At 42.4% G+C, this 21,224-nt stretch overlaps 1 protein-coding gene across 1 annotated transcript in view; it reads right to left on the bottom strand.

Moving 5' to 3' along the window:
* The window catches only part of LOC122788066 (supervillin-like), a 1,698,127-nt gene that overhangs the window by 307,596 nt on the left and 1,369,307 nt on the right, over window positions 1-21,224 (bottom strand). Inside the window, exon 21 of the mRNA XM_044054988.1 lies at window positions 20,304-20,451. Coding sequence (XP_043910923.1) covers window positions 20,304-20,451 — 148 coding nt within the window. The remainder of the gene's footprint in view (window positions 1-20,303; window positions 20,452-21,224) is intronic.

Genomic DNA, 21,224 nt, shown 5'->3' with positions numbered 1-21,224 from the left:
TATCTGAATACGAGTTATTGCTTAGGCTTATAACGGTCTGCAGACCATTACAACTATGAAGATATGAGCCTATGGAGGAACCCCAAGCCAGGGAGATCCATTCCCAAGGAATAGCCTTGGAGGAAGGGAAGAATGGTTTGGGATTCGCCCATTTTCCCAAGGCTCAGGAAATGCAGGAAGCTGGGGATGGGTGTTTAAGTTCCCGACTCCTAATAAGTAGGGCTGCAGCCACGGAGACCCCCCACCCCACCCTGATCTTCAATGTTCTCCTGACTGTAACAGTAGGTACACTGTGTGCCTCCTCTGGGATGACAAAACATATTTCAGTTGCAGGTGTCTGAGGCAGGATGTCTGGTCCAAACTCCATGCCAGGTTTTTTGGCATGGTGGGGCACTTCTTTTATAGCAGATATGATAAACTCTAAAGAAGCCTTGTCAGAGACTTCAGTTCCCCAAGATGCAAGGGATGAGGGCTATGAAAATGCTTAATTTGGGTCCATGTTCTTGAGCTGAGGTGGGATACTGGGCACTGTTCTTGCATCACCTGTGTACCGGACTTCCTTTTAATTGGATCATTATTTGAATGTTTCTTACGGGGGAAATCCAAGGAACAAACTGCAAGACAACATGGTAATACACATCAAGGCCTTCAGTCTCTTCCTGAACAAAATAGTTTTTGAGGGAATGCCCACCTTTGAGTTTTTGTTGCAAACCATTAACAGTCCCTACAACCCTCAGTATCTTCCACTTAGCGCAAACTATGATGATGTTTGTGTAGGATGTGTGAACAAAAGCACGTGCCTTCTCTCTTTGTGGTGGTCAAGCCCTAAAATATCTCACCAGGCATCTGACTTTTATAAATTTCATAAAATTAACAGTCACTAACAAAATGTAATAAGCAATAACAATTTTCCCTAACAAGGCACTTATCTGATTGAGCTCCAGAGGCGTCTGAAAAAGGCCGGACTACAGACACACACATCAGTACATCCACTGTGAACTGTGGTAAGAAAAATCAAAAACATAATGGGCAGACATAAGCTTCATACACACAACATCCTGATGTCATAAGGAGCCAATTTTTACCCAGCCTAGACAGGAAGGGCACCAAGTTCAGACATCAAGCCTTGTGAATGAAGTTCTAACAGTAAGGACTATTGCAAAAGTAATCTGTATGTACAGCCCTCTTCATGCCTCTGCTCTGACAGTATAATCAGCTGTAACACCCATCAGCAACAAAAACAGGGTCAGGGAGATTCTGCATTTCTTTAACCGCCATTCTTCGTATATAATCACAAACGTCCTCAATTCATCTTGGATGCTATATTTCCTCACATACTTTACTGATCTAACAGGAGTAAAGGGAAGACAACCAGAGAAGCAGGGGTCCCCCAAATCACCATGCACCCTGTGCTCTCTGGCTAAATAATTTTTCTTTGCAATAGCTCATATTCTAAACAACATACAAAAAGAAAACAAATAAAAATACGTCTTTCAATAACATGTTCTAAATCTTAGATCTGTACTAACCCCATTATAGACTACACCATTCCATGTGCTCTGCAACCCATTTCCTACCATGAGTTTATTATTCCGCTTTCATCCCTCACAACTTTAATATCCATTTCACCTGTAAATTCCTATTTATAATGCATGTGATTTATTCATCGCGTAAAATATACTATTCTAAGTATTAATCTAGAGACATTTACTTGATTTTAAATAAAATGCAAGTAAAAAAGAAAAATCATTACTCAGTGTTGCTTACAGACTTTGCCACTGCTAACTAAAATTAAATACTTCCAATTTTGCTTACATCTATGCCCACAGAAATTTTTTCAAAATAATAAAAAATGGCAACTGGAAACACCAGTGTAAATCTTCTTTAATATATTCATTCTCCTCATTAACCAATCACAATGAAACGAAGTTGCATTCTCCCGATATAAATACATTCTTAGAATCGCATGGCATAAAAGGGCCAATCAAAACACCCTTTGTAAAACAAATTTACTTTAATGGTCTCAAATTCAAAACACTTTTAATGTGTGTGTGTGTGTATGTGTGTGTGTGTACACACACGTGTTAAGGAGGTCCTCTTTAACAAGCTGTGTTTAAATCGAGAAATCAGGCAAGGGTGTCCTCTCTCCCCTTTTTATTTGCTTCATATATAGAGCCATTGGCAAAGAAAGAAATAAGGGGTTTGCAAATTCATGAATATAAATGGCAATGGAATCACGAAAATTATCTTTATTTGCAGATACAGTATTTTTTGCACTTAAGTTCAGAAAGGTACATCTCAGTGTTGTGAGATTAATAAACATGTTTAAAAATTTAAAACTGAGCATAGAAATTTAGATAAGACAAACACTGCATCTAAAATGAACTTAAAACAGTTATCTTGCATCAAGTAGGTTATTAACATCTATACCTCTAGCTTCTAATTCAAGTTTTTCTTTAACCAAAAAAATGTTTCTTAAAGTTTTCACAACAAAATCTGTGTCTTGTTAGACCATTTGCTGTGCCTTTTTTGTTTGATCTTAAAGGTGTGCTTCAAGAAAGTATTAGTTTAGGGGTGTGCAATACTCTAATGTTCACAGTGCAATACTCAAATGTCTCTCTCTGTGCAAGGATCAATGCAATGTCTTAACCAGCTACCTGTGCAATACTAAAGTCTCATGCAAGTAAGTGCTCAGTTCAAAAAGTGTTAAAATGTGTTTCTAATTATATGCAGTATTAGTCTGTCTACCTGCATGTCCATGATGTAATAGCCAGGTGTTATATGTGTAAATGTCTGTAAAAAATAGTCGATATGTTGTCTGCACATTGAGTCTGGAGACACAGAATTTCGTTCAGGTTCTGCACTTGTGTGATTTCTGAATGACAATAAAGTTTATTTTGACTTGACTTTATGCAACCAGCTTATTGTACATTTTTTTTATATATTTATTCCCCTAACAGATTTGTTTGCTTTTCATAGGTTGATACTAGGCTATCTGCCCTAAGGCATTTATAAGCCTAGCCAGAGTGTGTTTGGCTTTCACCACCCTTTTAGATTAGTTGACTGTGCCTCTGTATAGTAGGTCACAGAAGATAGCCCTTTTGAGGTTAGTTAACTGTGCCTCTGTCTAGTAGGGACACAGAAGAGATCCCAGGGGTAAACCTACAATCTCCCATCCACTTGTCAAGATTTCTCTTGAAGAGGGTCATTGAGGGACTAACATGGATTGGGATTTTGTTCCAGAGTGAGGGGAGCCTCTGGGATATGAATCTGTCCCTCCAGTATGTCCTATTTATTTCTGTGCTGAGGTTTACGTCCCTGGAGCATGTAGCTCTAAGGGATTTGGATTTCCTGAGGTGGAGCATGTCTATTAATTCTGGGTTGGACATGGCTTTATACATCAAGCACAGATTGCCTCTGAGTAGGCGGTAAGCAACTTTGTAGAGCTGGAGTTTCATTAGCCTAACTGCGTAGGGCATCTGTTCGAGTCCCTTGATCCTCTTGGTGAGGTACTTTTGGGGTCTTTCTAGTTGCTGCAGGTGTCAGGTAAGGTGCATCCCAAATGGGGCATTGTATTCAATTATGGGCCTGATGAGTGATGAGTAGAGGGGCACAATGACCTCTCGATCTAGATGTGAACCCTTTCGTAATAAGGTGGGCTATACAGAAGGTTTTTCTAACCACTTTGGCAACGTGATTGTCAAAGGAGAGATTACTATCTACTTGGGTCCCCAAATCCCTAATTACTTCTTCCGTACTTAATGGATTACCACCTATGTGGTAATTTGTAGGCACTTTGTTTTTCCCAAAGGGGATGACTATGCACTTTTTGGCATTTAGCTTTAGGCCATGGCTCTGGCACCAGTTATCCATCTCTGTGAGACCCTTTTGGAGGATGCTTGTGTCAGTCGGCGAGTCGATTATGGCACCCAGTTTGCAGTCATCTGCGAACTTGGTCAGCCATAGTCCTCCCATGTTAGCCTGTACCTCAGAGAAATATATACCAAACAAGAGAGGTCCCAGGACTGAGCCTTGTGGGATGCCACTTGTAACTGGTTTAGAGTCTGACATGGCACCTGCAATTCTGACCATGTGGGTTCTATCCCTGAGCCAGTTTGCAACCCATCTTGTGACACAGGGGTTGATATTTAAGCTGGTGAGCTTATTTATGATGTCCGAGTGGGGTATTGTGTCGAAGGCTTTTGCAAGGTCCAGGTAGGCTGTGTGGACTACCTTCCCTTCATTTATGGCCTTGGTGACTGTTTCAAAGAAGTCGACCAGGTTCAAGAGGCAAGATCTGCCCTTAACGAAGCCGAATTGGGTAGGATCCAGTGTTTGGAGGTTCCCAATGTCTTTGTTTATGAGTTTCATGATGATACGCTCCATAGCTTTGCAGACCAGGCTAGTCAGGTTTATAGGGCGATAGTTTCCAGGGTCCGTTGTGGCACCACCTTTGTGGAGTGGGACCACTGTTGCTGTACGCCATTCCTTGGGTACATATCCTGTAGTAAGATTGAGATTGAACAGTGACTTTATGTGAGGGTTCAGTTCTTCTTGGAGTTTGTGTAAGACGCAGCCCGGGACACTGTCCGGTCCCATTGATGCTGTGTTTTTTGCTTTGAAGAGGGCAGCTCTCACCTGTGCATCACAGATGATGTCAGAGAGGCTACACTCTGTTGGGATAGACATTTGCTCTTTTGGGGGGGAAGGGGGGGGAGAAGTTTGCACTGAACCTGTCTCCTAGGATGTTGGCAATGTCTGTGGGTTCAGTGTATTTTTTGTCATTTTGAACTAACTCAGAGCATATCTGGGAGTTGCCACCCAGGTTCCTGACATAACTAAAGAAAGCCTTGTGATTATCTTTAGCATCTTGTTCAATTTTTCTTTCGAAGCTGGCCTTAGATGACTTTAAGAGGGATCGTAGTTTCTTGCTAGTACTGATCAGAGAGGCCTTCCCTTTTTGGGATTTTGCTCTATCATGTAGTAGCTTCCTCCTTCTGTTGTATAGCTTATTTATGGCTGGGGCCCACCAGACAGGTCTCCTGCCTTTGGAGGAATGAGTCTTGGTTTTATTTGGGATAGCACGATCCATGCATTCCTGTAGGTGTTCATAGAAACCGTTTGTAAAGGATTCTATGGTTTGGGCCATATTTTCCACTGGCCCAGGGGCTTTGAAGGATTCCACCTCGGTTTTGAGAAGTGTGAAGTTTGCTTTTGAGAAGTTCTTCACCGTGGTTTCCTTGGCTGGGGGTGGGGACGGGATATGGATGTCCAGTGAGATTAATTTATGGTCAGATCTTACCAATGAGGGGGTATACCTCTGGTATGGAACATAGAGTCCCCATGTTGGTGATGATCAGGTCCAACATGTTTTCCCCTCTTGTGGGAGTGGTGACCAGTTGTTCCATAGCATTTGAGTTTTTAATTCTAGGAACCATTGGGCGAGGGTGTTGGGGCTTGAGTAGTGCTCCCAGTCTATGTTTGGGTAGTTGAAGTCACCCAATATCATGGTGTTTGGAGAGACCTTCATATTCTCCAGTGTTCTCAGGAAAGCAGAGTGGGGTTCCTGAGTTTGGGAAGGTGGTCTGTAGCAGGCTACAAACTGAAAGGCAGTTTTGCCCACTGTTAGTTGCACATGGATGGTCTCCGATGCTTCATGCAGTGCCACTAACCTGGAGGTGTGGGTATCTTTGATGAATATGGATACTCCCCCTCCTTTTGTGGTTCAGTCCGAGTTTTGGGGCCGAAAAGCATGATATGAGGTATAACCTGGTAGTGCTGGGGTGCTCTCGGGAGCCTTGAACCAGATTTCTGTTACTGCACAGATATCGATATTCTCCATACTGAGGAGAGCCTCGAATGTGTGCATCTTGAGGTTTAGACTTCAAGCGTTGAGCAGCATTACCCTTAGTTTCTTTTTCTTTGTGTTGTCTATGGAGGTGGGTTTGTCTTTTGAGCCTTGCCTAAAAAAGGCACTATGGGGGTGGCAAGAGCCTTAGCCAGTATTCGAAAGCCCAGGGGTGACAGGTGCAAGCCGTCCCTAGCGGAGCAACGTGGCTTGTCAAGCATGTCATCCCAGGCTGGCAGACACTGGATCCCCTTTGAATGACACCAATACTTTAGCCAATTGTTAAAATTGATCATTTTGTCTTTATACTGTGGCATCATTCTTGGTGAGGGTAAGATGCTACTCAAGGTCAGGGTCATACTGGCCTGGGGTACATGATCAGAGAGCTCCTCTATGTCTCTTTTCATGTAGTCCAGGGAGGTACGTCTCAGGTCATTTACACCAGCATGGACAATGACAGAGTCATATTTGTACTTGCTTTGGAGTGACCTGAGTGCTTGTGTTATGTGGCGGATCCTAGCACCCGACAGGCAGCTTACAGTGACCTCCTTGTTCAGCCTGGAGAGTGGGACGTCAGTGTGTCTGACAATAGACTCACCTATTACAAGTGTATTAGGTGTGTTGTTTAGCCTTAAGGGCTGTGACTGTGTGGCACACTGACTTTGTGAACTATGTGATATGTGGGTATTGTTGTGGGGTAGCGGTTGCTTGGATGTCTGCTTTGGTGGTCTCTGCTGCTTGGGCAGATTTTTATTTAGAGCCTCCAAGTATGTTTTTGTGTGTTTATGTGTTTGGTTTTCTGTTGCGATAGGTCTATGTGAGACTGGATTTGTGGTGTGTGTGGTTACCTTCTCCTTCTGACTGACTGCGCCAGTATTGGGTTGAGAGAGCTCAGCCTCCAGTTTGGCTATATAGTTGCACCTCTCACACATATTTGAGCTTGTTGGGAGGAGGAGAGGGTGGTCTGTGTGCATAAGGCAGTTGTAACATTGCCTCAAGATTCCCAGATTCACCAGCTGGACTGGAGAGTAAACCCGAAAATGACTTTTGGACATGCCAGAATAGTATAAGGAACTACTTTTTGACTGATCAAAAAGGACCAATAGGGAGCCAAGTACTTAAAGGGAGTATAAGAGGGTGTAGTGCTTTAGTTTATTAGTGCTTACTTATAATATTACTTATATGAGCAACTGCAGGGCTTTAGAATGAAAATAGAGTGCTTACTTTGAGATTTAGAACATTTCCAAGGTAAAAAGTGAAGAGCAGACTTTGTGGAGCCGAGAATAGTTTAAACCAGTTTAAGCAGCGCTGCCCGATGCTGCGCTATGCGCAAAATCGTGCAAAACCACACAAATGCGGGTTCTAAAGCAGGGAAACTGAAAGAGATAGAAATTGACCCAGAGCGGCCAATAAGCTACTAGTTTCAGGGCTGAGTCCACTCCTCCAGGGACAGGCTGCTCAAAGCTCCCCACTCTCACTGGTGAACAGAGAAGCTTCCTCCTATCCAAGTAAGGATATGGGAAACACAGTCCGGAATTCAGTAAAACCTGAAATCTGGACTAATCTAGTTCAGCAAAGGCGGGAAAAGAGAATATTTTTTTTTTTTGTTTGTTTTTTTCAGGAAACAACAGAAAACACTGTAAATGGTATAAACAGGCTAGCGCACTTTAGTGTGTAGCCTACAACAGTTATACAATACAAAAATGACTTAAATTGATATAAAACAAGTGAAAAAACTGTAAAAAGCAGAAGGCAAATGCAATTTAAACTTTTTAAAGCACAGATCAGTTAGAAATTCACTTTTTAGGTGGGAAAAGGCAGTAGGAGCAAAAAAAACAGAGAAAAAATACTTAAATCTGGAAAAGTCTCTCTTGGGTCTCTCTGTTGCCTGTATCAATCTGCAGGACACCACGAGGAGCTGTGCATAGTTGTATACTGGCGCAAAACCGCGCAAATGCGGGTTTTAAAGCAGGGAAACTGAAAGAGATAGGAATTGACCCAAAACGGCCAATAAGCTACTAGTTTCAGGGCTGAGACCACTCCTCCAGAGACAGATAGGCTGCTCAAAGCTCCCCACTCTCACTGGTGAACAGAGAAGCTTCCTCCTATCCAAGTAAGGATATGGGCAACACAGGAAACTGTACCACAGTCCGGAATTCAGCAAAACCTGAAATCTGGACTAATCTAGTTCAGCAAAGGCGGGAAAAGAGATTTTTTTTTTTTTTCAGAAAACAGCAGAAAAACACACAGAAAACACTGTAAATGCTATAAACAGGCTAGCGCACTTTAGTGTGTAGCCTACAACAGTTATACATACAAGTGCAAAAACTGTAAAAAGCAGAAGGCAAATGCAATTGAAACTTTTTAAAGCACAGATCAGTTAGAAATTCGCTTTTTAGGTGGGAAAAGGCAGTCCGAGCAAAAATACAGAGAAAAAATACTTAAATCTGGAAAAGTCTCTCTTGGGTCTCTCTGTTGCCTGTATCACTCTGCAGGACACCACGAGGAGCTGTGTGGAGTTGTATACAATAACAAACTTTTTAAATCACAGATTCGCTAAAAAAACTGGCGTTTTAGGCGGAATAAGCAGAAAAGTGATACTTAATCACTCCAAAGTCACTCTTTTGTGTCTCTGCTGCTGTAGACTCTGCAGAACACCTGGAAGGCACTTGCTGAGTGGAATACAAGTATAAAAACTGTGCAAATGAGGTTTTTATAGCAGGGAAGTGAAAGAGATAGAAATTAGCCCAAAATGGCCAATAAACTACTAACTTCTGGGCTGAATTATACAGGTTATAAGTCACATTAAAGGTGGGAAAAGTTTTGAACCGATTTATTGTGGTCTCATTTTTGTACATCACAAACTCCCAGCATTTTAACAGGGGTCTATACACCTTTTATATCCATTGTATGGCTCCCAAATATGCAGCAAAGTCAAGAAGGTTTAGGATTTTGATTGGATAGGTATTTTATACCCCAATTAAACTCCAAATAATTTTTCCTCAGGTAGATGGCAAAAGTTGGAGGCATGAACAAAACCAAAGAGGTAAGAGCACATGTTCCAGGGGTGTAATGAGTTGGCAGACTTTAATGATTACCTACAAAGTACTCCGTCAGGAATACTGGGTGACCAAATGATCTAAGGAGATCATTCTTTCGAGCTGGGATATGATACGAATTGCCTAGATGTATAGTAAGGGCTAGTTAAGTCTAATTATGGTGGCTGCCAAAAAACAAAAATCAACTACTAGAAAATGGAAATCAAAGTCAAAACCAACTCTATTTGAAGTTGTGAATATTGTAACCAAGATAATAGTACAGGAAGTGGGATTTTTAGAAAGGGGTAGTGTAGTTTATTGGCTGTTTGGGTAGTTTTTCCATCTCTTTCAACTTTCTGGTTTATAAACCTGTGTTTGCACTTGTTTCCCACCTTTCCTTAACTAGTCATTCCAGATACAGATTTGCAAGCTTTTGAGTGGTGCCAAAGTCTGCACTTCAATTTTTCCCTTAGATCTGCAAGTTCCCTCCTCTGTTGCTCTTTTACTAGTTTATTAGTCTAGCACTTTACCAGACTTCTTTGTAGCAATTATTGCAGCACACAAAAGTGCTACCAGCACTAAATGTTCTACAATGAAACAGCTCCAGTACTTATTATTAATGCCCACCCTTCCAGGCATGTCTAAAGGTCAGTACCCTGTGCTTTCTCCTATTAACCTAGTGAATTTGGGCATCCTGAGGCAATGTAGCAACTGCCTAATGTACACAGACAGCCCTCTCCTCTTACCTCCCAACACTCGGACTTGCAAGAGATGCACTTGTATATCCAAATTAGAAGCCACACACTTTCCAGCCATGACTGGAATAGCTGCTCAGGAGGAGGAGGAGGAGGTCAACATTTGCACCACACCACATGGAACACATAGCCCTCCAGAACACATACCAGCATTGCCTTCACATAAAAACACAAACCATACAGCCACCTTCGCAGAGGCTCTCAGTAAAAATCTACCCAAACAGCAGAGACCTCCAAGGCAGAAATGCATTCGACCAGCAGAACACAACACTAATCATGAAACACATAACTCTCCTAAACAGTGTACCACTCAACCAAAGCCCCTAAGGCAAAACAGCACGCCCAACACACTAGTCATAGGTGAATTGATAGTGAGGCAGACTGATGTCCCACTCACTAGGTTGAATAAGGAGAAAGTAACAGTCAGCTGCCTGTCAGGCGCCAGGATCTGCCCCATAACACACACACTCGGGTCCCTCAACAACAGCTACAAATATGACACTGTCATTGTACATGCGGGTGTGAATGACCTAAGACATACCTCCCCGACTACATGAAGAGAGACATGGAGGAGCTCTTGGATTATGTAGCCCAGGCGGGTATGACCCTAGCCCTCAGCAGCATCCTACCATCACCCAGAATGATACCACAGTACAAGCAGAAAACGACTGACTTCAACAAGTGGCTATGTTTCTGGTGTCATTCTAAGGGGATCCAGTATCTGTATGCCAGGGATGACATGATTGACAGACCTCGATGCTTTGCCAGAGATGGCCTGCATCTGTCGACCCTGGGCTTCCGGATATTGGCCAAGGCTCTTGCCACTCCTACACAAATGCAATCTGAGGGTCATGCTGCTCAATGCTAGAAGTCTAAATCTCAAAATGCACTCGCTGAAAGCACTCAAACTGGAGAACATAGACATTTGTGCCATAACAGAGACCTGGTTCAAGACAGCAGAAAGCACCCCTGCACTACCAGGTTATACCTCATTCCACACCTTTCAGCCCCAGAACTTGGACCAAAGCTCCAAAGGCAGGGGCGTTTCCATATTCATAAAGGATGCACACACCTGCAGACTGGTAGCCCAACATAATGCATCTGAGATAATTCAGGTGCAGCTAACAATGGGTAAGACAGCAATTCAGGTCATAGCCTGCTATAGGTCCCCAACCATGTCCCAAGACTCACACTCCATGTTCCTAAGCACCCTGGAGAATATTAGGGTCCAACCTAACACTCTCATACTGGGCAACTTCAACTACCCCTCCATTAACTGGGAAAAGTACTCATGTACTAATACACTTGCCCAAAGTTTCCTGGAATTCATTAATTCCAATACCCTGGACCAGCTCGTTCTTACCCCCACTAGAGGTAGCAACATACTTGACCTGGTTATTACTAACATAGGCAACCATTGTTCTACACCAATAGTCAACTCCTCCCTGGTTAGATCAGACCACAAACTAATCACCTTGGAACCCACCCCCTCCCGCAAAGGTAACCATCATGAAAAATTTTCCAAAGCTAACTTTGGGCTCCTAAAAACAGAACTGGTTAACTTCACAGCACCCATGCAAATTGAGAATAGTTGCATGACTGATGAAATATACACCAATGCACTGTACAAACACGTACACAAATGAATGGATCTGAACATACCCAATAGAACCAAGATGCTCTCCTCCAAAAAAGGAAGCCAATCTGGTGGCCCCCTGCCATAAACAAACTCTACAACAGGAGGAGGAAACTGATGCGGAATAAGGTGAAGTCCCAAGACTGGAAAAACTCCCTTATCAGCCTCAACAGAAAGTTGAGATCCCTCATCAAAACCTCTAAAGCTAACTATGAAAACAGAACTGCAGCAGATAGTAAAGACAACCACAAGGCCTTCTATAGTTATGTAAAGAATCTCCAAGGCAATACCCAGATTTGGTCTGAGCTACTGCACAATGGTACCTCCTATACCGAGCCAACAGATATTGCCAATGTACTGGCCAACAGATTCAGTACCAACTTTACCCCTCCCCCCAAAGGACCAGTCACAATACCAGTAGATTGCCAGGCACCCAGTATTACTGATGCACAGGTTAAAACAGCACTGTCCAAGGCCAAGAATACAGCTTCTATGTGACCTGACAATATCCCTGCCTGTGTTCTACATGAACTACAGAGTAAACTGGCACCTCACCTATTTGCCCTGTTCAATCACAGCCTCACCTCAGGTTTTGTCCCTACCAAATGTCGCACTGCTACAGTCATCCCTCTCCACAAAGGAGGAGTGACTACAGACCCTGGGAAATATCGCCCCATTAGCCTTATGATTTGATATGCAAAGCTATGGAACGCATCATCATGGACCCAATAAACATGGATATAGGGAATCCCCAAACTCTGGATCCCACACAGTTTGGTTTTGTGAAGGGTAGATCATGCCTGCTCAATTTGGTCAACTTCTTTGAGTCAGTCACCAGAGCTTTGGATGAAGGCAAGGTGGTTCATACAGTCTACCTTGATCTGGCCAAGGCCTTTGATAAAAGTCCCCATTCAGGAATCATAGAAAAATTCACTAAGCTAGGCATCAACCCCTATATCACTCCGTGGGTTGCAAACTGGCTCACAGGTAGAATCCACAGTGTGAAAGTAGCTGACTCCAAGTCAGACTGCCGACCAGTCACGAGTGGAGTCCCACAGCGTTTGGTTCTGGGTTCACTCCTGTTTGGTATCTACTTCTCTGAAGTCCAGGCCAACACAAAGGGACTCTGGCTGACAAAGTTTGCAGGCAATTGCAAGCTGGGAGCTATTAACAACTCCCCAAGTGATGTTGATATCCTACAGACAGGCCTCACTGAGACCGACGACTGCTGTCAGTACCATGGCCTTAAGCTCAATGCCAAACAATGTGTCATCATCCCCTTTGGGAAAAACCTATTTCCCATGAATTACCACATTGATGGTAGTCCACTGAACACAGAAGGCGTTATAAGAGATCTGGGAACAAAGGTTGACAGCAACCTCTCTTTTGACCACCACATTGCCACTGTGGTCAGAAAGTCCTTCAATGTGGCACATCTTATTGCTAAGGCTTTTGCATACAGGAATAAAGAGGTCACCATCTCTCTCTGTTCTTCCCTCATTAGGCCAATCATTGAGTACAATGCCCCATTTGGCATGTACCTCACTAAACACCTGCAACTGGAGAGGCCACAAAGGTACCTCAAAAAGAGGATCCTAGGCCTTAAACATTTCTCCTATATGGACAGACTCAAAAAACTCCAACTATTCTCTGTCTCATATCGCCTACTTAAAGATGATCTCTGTTTGGCTTACAAAGCCATGTCTGACCCAGCTCCATTAGAAATGCTACATCTAAAGAAATCCCAATTCCTCCGCAACACATGCTCCAGAGGCCTCAACCTTATTACCACAATCAACAGAACATGCTGGAGGGACAGGTTCATAACCTAGAGACTGCCCATGCTATGGAATAGACTCCCCATACACGTCAAGCAGAGCACCTCACTGGCCTTCAAGAGAAATCTTGATGAGTGTATGGGAAATATAAAATTCACTCCAGTGGCTTTACTCAACAGAGGCACTGGGAACGAAGGTCGAGTGGCACAATGCCAGGGTAATCCTATTTGCTAGGCTTGTAAAGGCTCCAGGGTTATTAGCTAGTACACACCTATGAATCTATAAAAAATAGAAATTGTGGGAACAATACATGCAGAATTAATGTTTTTGGAGGAGGAATGAGGTTTAAGGGAAGGCAGGAATATAATGTTGGACCGATGATAGTTATAAAATCACACACAGTGGATATAAAAAGTTTATACAGCCCTGTTAAAATGCCAGGATTTTGTGATATAAAAAATGAGACCACAATACATCATTTCAAAACTTTTCCCACCTTTAATGTGACCTATAACCTGTACAATTCAATTGACAAACAAATTTGTTAGAGGAAAAAATATATAAAAAAAAAAATAAAAAAATACAATAAGCTGGTTGCATAAGTGTGCACACCCTTAAACTAATACTTTATTGAAGCACCTTTTGCTTTAATTAGAGCAGTCTTCTTGGGTATACACCTGCCATCAATTAAAAGAGACTCTGATTAACCCCAAGTAAACTTCAGCTGTCCTAGTAGGATTTTCCTGACATTTACTCAGTTGCATGCTACAGCAAAAGCCATGGTTTGCAGAGAGCTTACAAAGCATCAAAGGGATCTCATTGTTGAAAGGTATCAGTCAGGAAAAGGGTAAAAAAAAATTCCAGAGCATTGTATATACCATGGAACATAGTGAAGACAGTCATCAAAAAGTGGAAAAAATATGGGACAACAGTGACATTGCAAAGAACTGGACATCCCTCCAAAATTGATGAAAAGACGAGATGACAACTGGTCAGGGAGACTGCCAAGAGACCTACAGCAACACTGAAGGGGCTGCAGGAATTTCTCGCAAGTACTGGTTGTGTACTACATGTGACAACAATCTCCTGTATTCTCCATATGTCTGGCCTATGGGGTTGGGTTTCAAGACGGAAGCCTTTTCTTACACAGAAAAACATCCAGGCCCAGCTAAAATTTGCAAAACAATACATCAAGTCTCCCTAAAGCATGTAGGAAAAATGTGTTGTGGTCTGATGAGACCAAGGTTGAAATTTTTGGCCACAATTCCAAAAGGTGCGTTTAGCGCAAAAACAACACTTCACATCACCAAAAAACACCATCCCCACGGAGAAGCATGGTGGTGGCAGTATTATGCTTTGGGGTTGCTTTTCTTCAGCTGGAATTGGGGCTTTAGCCAAGGTTGAGGGAAATATGAACAGTTCCAAATACCAGTCACTTTTGCCCCAAAACCTTCAGGCATCTGCTAGAAAGCTGAAGATGAAGAGGAATTTCACCTTTCAACATGAGAATGACCCCAAGCATACATCCACATCAACAAAAGAATGGCTTCATCAGAAGAAAATTAAAGTTTTGGAATGGGCCAGCCAGAGCCCAGACCTAAATCCAATAGAAAATCTGTGGGTTGACCTGAAGAGGGCTGCGCACAAAAGATGCCCTCGCAATCTGACAGATTTGGAACACTTTTGCAAGGAAGAGTGGGCAAATATTGCCAAGTCACGATGTGCCAAGCTGACAGACTCCTGTCCAAGAAGACTGAATGGTGTAATTAAATTAATAGGTGATTCAACAAAGTATTAGTTTAAGGGTGTGCACACTTATGCAACCAGCTTATTGTACGTTTTTATTTATTTTTTTATATTTTTACCCCTAACAGATGTTTGTTTTTCAAATGAATTGTACAGGTTATAGGTCACATTAAAGGTGGGAAAAGTTTTGAAATGATTTATTGTGGTCTCATTTTTATATATCACAAAAACCTGGCATTTTAAGAGGGGTGTGTACATTTTTTATATCCACTGTATGTGGTGTATAATGTATGTAACAAGAAACAAGCTAATACTGTTTGGCTTCTTTTATATCAATGTATGTTTGCTGTCTTAAGTGATAATTTAATCTTCTTCTTCTTCTTTCGGCTTTTCCCGGTTAAGGGTCGCCACAGTGGATCACCTGTCTGCTGATGATTGGCAGTAGAGTTTTACGGTGTTGAGTTGCCAGCCTGGCGCCCAACCTTCCACAGAAGGCACACACATGCACACACTCACACCTAGGGCCAATTTAGAGTGTCCAATCCACCTACTGCATGTCCTTGGGATGTGGGAGGAAACTGGAGCACCCGGAGGAAACCCACGCATCCACAGGGAGGACATGCAGACTTCGCACAGAAGGCACCCTAGTAGAGGATCGAACCGGAGAACCTCTTGCTGTGAGGAGGCAAAGCTAACCGTTGCATCACCGCATGGGTGTTAAAAGAAGAATCACTAAGTCTACACTGTGCACACGGACCATGTGGAACAGTGCCCATCTTCTTACAAGATGGTTTTTCAGTGTTCCACAGTGCCCTAAAACAGAGAGGCACTTGGCCTTTTTCTGTATACTAATTCAGGTCTTGACTATGTAGCTGCTACCAGTTCCTGGTTACCTTGGCCAAGTTTCAAATTATGTTTTACTTTTTTAATATTAAAAGCATCTGAAATGAAACTCCGCACCGTTAGTCAAGTAAAATGTGTAACTTCTCATTTGTTTATATTATAAACGGCTCCATTGAGAATTGCTCAAAAGGTGCTCATTTAATTTCTAACTTCATCGATCATGTATTCTCGGTAACCACTTCTCCAAAATTGTTTTTTGTAAATCACATTCCTTGTTGTAGTTCGTTAATATCATACGGCATCCTGGCTACTCTTATAGTCGACATTTTCTTTCTGTAAACTTGATGCTCACAACAAAAGTGCAAAATGAGCATTCGTAAAGATTGTATATTGTACAACATAAATTGTTTGACTTTTTATCCTATGAATTCCTATATTGAAATAATTAATACACACTCTACTGATTTGATTAGTAAATTTCAAAAATTTTACTTTTTATACAACTTGGAGACCAAAACATCTTCAAATTCTTCTTCTGTACTCAAATCATGTACAACAGGACAATAAAATATTATATTAAAGTATCAGTGTAAAGGAAAGCATTTTCTTATTGTCCAAGTACTAGGGTTGATATTTTTTAAACTTCTGTTTCAAGTTTTTGACTCAAGTCAGCATTTTCAGTGTACACATTATGATTTGTCAGCATTCTATTTCTAGAACACCAAAAATCGGGAGAAGGCAGGCAGCCAGTAACGTAACAAAAACGCACTGAAAGTTGAACAGAGAGTACTCGTTTAACAAGTTTAAGACAAGACATGTTTTCGTCTCTCTTGAATGAGAAACTTCTTCAGAAATACATAAAAATATGACACTCGGACTATTTAAAATTCTATTTGTAAATCATATATATAACTGTACATGGCCTTTACCTTTGTGTTTTTCTGTTTTTGAGACTATACATTTATTTGCCATTACTTTTCTTTTGGATTTTCTACGTAACAAGGTCATAGTTGAGAAATAGCGCTCAGGTCCATTTTACTTAGCTTCAATAGGAAGAACAACTGCTGATAATGCACAAAAGCATCTGTAACAGCGGTTTTCAAATACAAGCCACAAATCCCAAAATACGCAAACCAAGCTGGTGTTACATGACACTTATAGAATAAAAATAAAGTAACACTTTAATAACATGTTAATGAAACCTACCTGACTACATGCTTACAAATTCTGCACACTACTGGATTATGGTCAACTATAATACAGTTGTTTGCATTATGAATCTGTAACAACAAATACCAACTGGGTCACACAACTATGTTTAAAGCTAAGTAATATACTTTGACTGTTGTCCCATTAAGGCAAAAAAGGTCTTACAGTTACTACAAATAATGCCGAAGAATAAAATCTACAGCATTGTCATACAGCACCCACCCAGTCCACAGCAGAAGTTCATAGAGCAGTTCATGAGTCTGCCATTTGTAAGTCAGCGCACAGACCCATGGCTGGCACATGAGCCTGACAGCTGTAAGTCAGCGCACAGACCCATGGCTGGCACATGAGCCTGATAGCTGTAAAGTCAGAGCACAGACCCATGGCTGGCGCATGAGCCTGACAGCTGTAAGTCAGCACACAGAACCATGGCTGGCACATGAGCCTGACAGCTGTAAGTTAGCGCACAGACACATGGCTGGCACATGAGCCTGACAGCTGTAAGTCAGCACACAGAACCATGGCTGGCACACGAGCCTGACAGCTTAAGTCAGCACACAGACACATGGCTGGCACATGAGCCTGACAGCTGTAAGTCAGCGCACAGTCAGAGCACAGACCCATGGCTGGCACATCAGCCTGACAGCTTTAAGTTAGTGCACAGACCCATGGCTGGCACATTATCCTGACAGCTGTAGGTTAGTGCACAGACCCATGGCTGGCTTTAGACAGTGCATGAAACTCCCTATTTTATTCTTCACCAACACTTCACATGACCTGTTCTTGTCAGAAAGGATAGATCCACCACAGTGCAGCCAGAAAAGCAGGTCTGTAGTGAATTACAGTATCAAACATCTCATTTTCTGCAAGATACGTTACCACAAAGGACAACATCAGAGTAACGTGTGTCCAATGAGGTATGCTGAAAAGTGACACTTCAGGGTTGCTAACTTATTATGGTAATGACATCGAAGTGGACAGAAATGTAAAAGTCCATTTCCCTGGTCCTACAAATGACTACCACATCATTAAAGCAAGGTACTTACACAACCACAATTCAGTTCTTGCAGAACATTCATCTACAGCAGGCATATCTGTGTCATCTCTGAGAAAGATGACACTGTAGGAAGATCTCCGAATGGAACGGACACAGAGCAAAGGCCACGAACGGACACAGAGCAAAGGCCACGAAGGAAACCAAAAACGTGGAACAGCTTTTCAACAAGATTACTTATTTTAAGTTTCAAATATCAATGAGCAAAACATCCTGCTAGTGGTCATAAAATCATTATCAATATGAAAGAACAACAAGCATTAAAATACAAAATAATTCAAATAATGAGGAGAGGGTAGAATCTCTATCCCTTTACTCAGTATCTTACACAGTCTTGACGGACGATCTGTACCTTCCTGCCGTGTGGATACAGACCCTGCTGTCCTTGATTTCCTACACCTCCAAAAGTCTAATAGCAAAGCAAACACCAGAACCAGACAATAGATCTACATCATCAGATAAACAGAACTTGTTGCAGAGTCAACATGCTTTGCCTCCCCATCTCTGGACTGGACTACATCTGTGGGTACAGCAGTTCCATCTCTAGACTGGACTACCCCTGTGGGATTCAGCAGTCCCACCTCTGGACTGGATTCCTCCTGTGGGTTCAGCAGTCCCACCTCTGGAATGGACTCCCCCTGTGGGTTCAGCAGTCCCCACCTCTGGAATGGACTACCCCTGTGTGTTCAGCAGTCCGATCTCTGAAATAGGCAACCCCTGTGGGTTCAGCAGTCTGATCTCTGGAATAGACTACCCCTGTTAGTTCAGCAGTCTCCACCTCTGGACTGGACTCCCCCTGCGGGTTCAGCAGTCCCCACCTCTGGACTGGACTCCCCCCTGTGGGTTCAGCAATCCCATCTCTGGACTGGACTCCCCCTGAGGGTTCAGCAGTCCCCACCTCTGGACTGGACTCCCCCCTGTGGGTTCAGCAATCCCATCTCTGGACTTGTCTCCCCCTGCGGGTTCAGCAGTCCCAACCACTGGACTGGACTCCCCCTGTGCGTTCAGCAGTCCGATCTTTGGAATGGACAACCTCTGTGGGTTCAGCAGTCCCACCTCTGGACTGGACTCCCCCTGTGGGTTCAGCAATCCCACCTCTGGACTGGACTCCCCCCTGTGGGTTCACCAGTCCCATCTCTGGAATGGACTACCCTTTCGGGTTCAGCAGTGTACCATGTTGCCACTACCCTCCTTGAGGAGGTGGTACAGCCTGAGAGTGGTTACTGAGCTGATGTTCATGATGATGAGATTAAATTGCTTTGAGACTTCCATGAATGTTGAAGAGCTGCCCCCCCCATAAAATTGTATTTGTAGCATGTCATTCTTATTCTGAGTGTAAGGGACAACTATTACTGCACACTATGATGTGGCTAATCCTCTCAGCTGTGGTTTTTTTTTTTTTTTTTTTTTTTTACATAACTTTCCTCTAATTCATTAGATACAGCACTGGAAATTATGGCGTTAAGGTTATAAAGAACCCTGATAAATCACCATCTGTTCCCCTAAAAGCTTCTGCAGAGGTACCTGCCAAATAAGCAGATCCAACCTCCAACCATACCACCGGGTCTTCAGCGACCTCAAGGGGTATATCTGAGACAAAAGGCACAGCGAAAGAGGATTCAGATTTCAGCTTACTCACTTTCCTCTTCAAAGTCAGCTCGGCCGAAGGATCCCCGGCACCCTCCATAACATCTTTAGCCAGACGTTTGAGCCTCTAATTCTCTAGATACAAATTCAGAGCCAAAAGATGACTATGCAATGTTTTAGACACAAAGGCCTGACAGATAGAATAGGATTGATGGTCGTGACTAGTCCCTAAATAGAAAAAGACAGAGCTTGTGGCTATCTTTATGTGGAATCTGCCTCCCACGCATACACTTGCCCTTCCTTGATGACATGAACAAAACAAAAGGCAGTAACAAGACAAAATCTCCAGCAAGGCACTTACCTTTGCTGATAGCAACACACAAACAAAATCTGACTGCAGAACAAACATAGGAGCCGACCTTCCAAATGGCAGCAGAAAAGGTCTGAGGATGGTACATGCAGACATCCTTTTACTGGCTGATGTTGTCAAAGCAGACGTGTGACATCCCACATACTGGCAGTAGCTTGAAGCTTTTGTATACTGGCTGGACATCAGGTCGTAGGGTGTAATACAACCCATAGGTAAAGAAAACTGCAACAGTGAATAGAAGAACATCCACCAATAATGACAGCAGTAACAGAACAATGAAGCAAAGTCTATATTTGACCGTACAAATTCACAAGCAACAATATTGTCTAGCTACACTACACATAAATGTTAGCCCTGGCTATATATGGCTTTTCTCTTTAGAAACCAGAGAGAAGGTTAAAAACACAAAGATGAAAAAAAAAAAAAAACTACATCTTACCAGAATATTCAGCCTCCCCTCCCATAAGGTTCCAGAAATCCTTGTTTCTGCTGGCTCCATAGGTAAGACCTTCTTCGATAGTAACAACATGGGAAGCTTTGCAGCCAAGCTCCCTTTTTGTCTGAATAAAGGGGGCTAATTCAGAAGCCTGAAAAAAAGTACAGAATTCAGACTGGTTAATGACTGGCTTGAGAGATTTAAGATATCAGAGATTTATTTAACATTTATAAAAATGAGTTTTATTTCATAGCATCACTGAAGTACTGCAAACGAAAAGGTATTTAATTAATTTTGGAGCTAGGACTGATCAGCTGAGCAAAGCCCATTTGTAAAGAAGACCTTAGGGAGAAAGGGCAAAACTGCAAGTGTTAATGATACCTACAGAGCAAAAGTAAACTAGCAGTGAGGAACATTTTGTTGAAACTAAACAGAACTTGGAGAAACAAAGTTTGTACTTGATAGTAAAACATCACAAAAAACTGAATACATTGCAGATGAAAGACGTCAGCCCTGTCTACATATGCCTCTTCATTTTGGAAGCCAGGAAAGAAGAGAATAAAAAATATCTAACTGTGGATCTTTCCTGAATTAATCCGCTTTCTCCAACTAAAGGTCCCAGACAGCATGTGATCTTGGGATCAAACAAAGCTTATAAAAACTAAACAACTAAAATGTTCCAATATAGCATTCATCCATCATTGTTTACATGCTTTATCCAGTTCTGGGTCAAAGGGGAGCACAATCTGTTCCACAATTCTATTTATTTATTGACAACTGATTACTGGGCAAGTCCAACTGGGTTGGAGCCCATTTTCAGTGGAAGCCTGGGGAGAAAGGCCCAGAGTATTACAAAAGATTTTAAAACAAACCAGTTTGACCAACGACATCTTCAGGTGGGGGTTTAGTTAAAAGTAGTAATGG

The sequence above is a fragment of the Protopterus annectens genome, chromosome 13.part0, assembly GCF_019279795.1.
Source record: "Protopterus annectens isolate FY-2018-M chromosome 13.part0, PAN1.0, whole genome shotgun sequence".
Classification (NCBI taxonomy): Eukaryota; Metazoa; Chordata; order Ceratodontiformes; family Protopteridae; genus Protopterus; species Protopterus annectens.
This window is presented reverse-complemented; position numbering and strand designations above follow the sequence as displayed.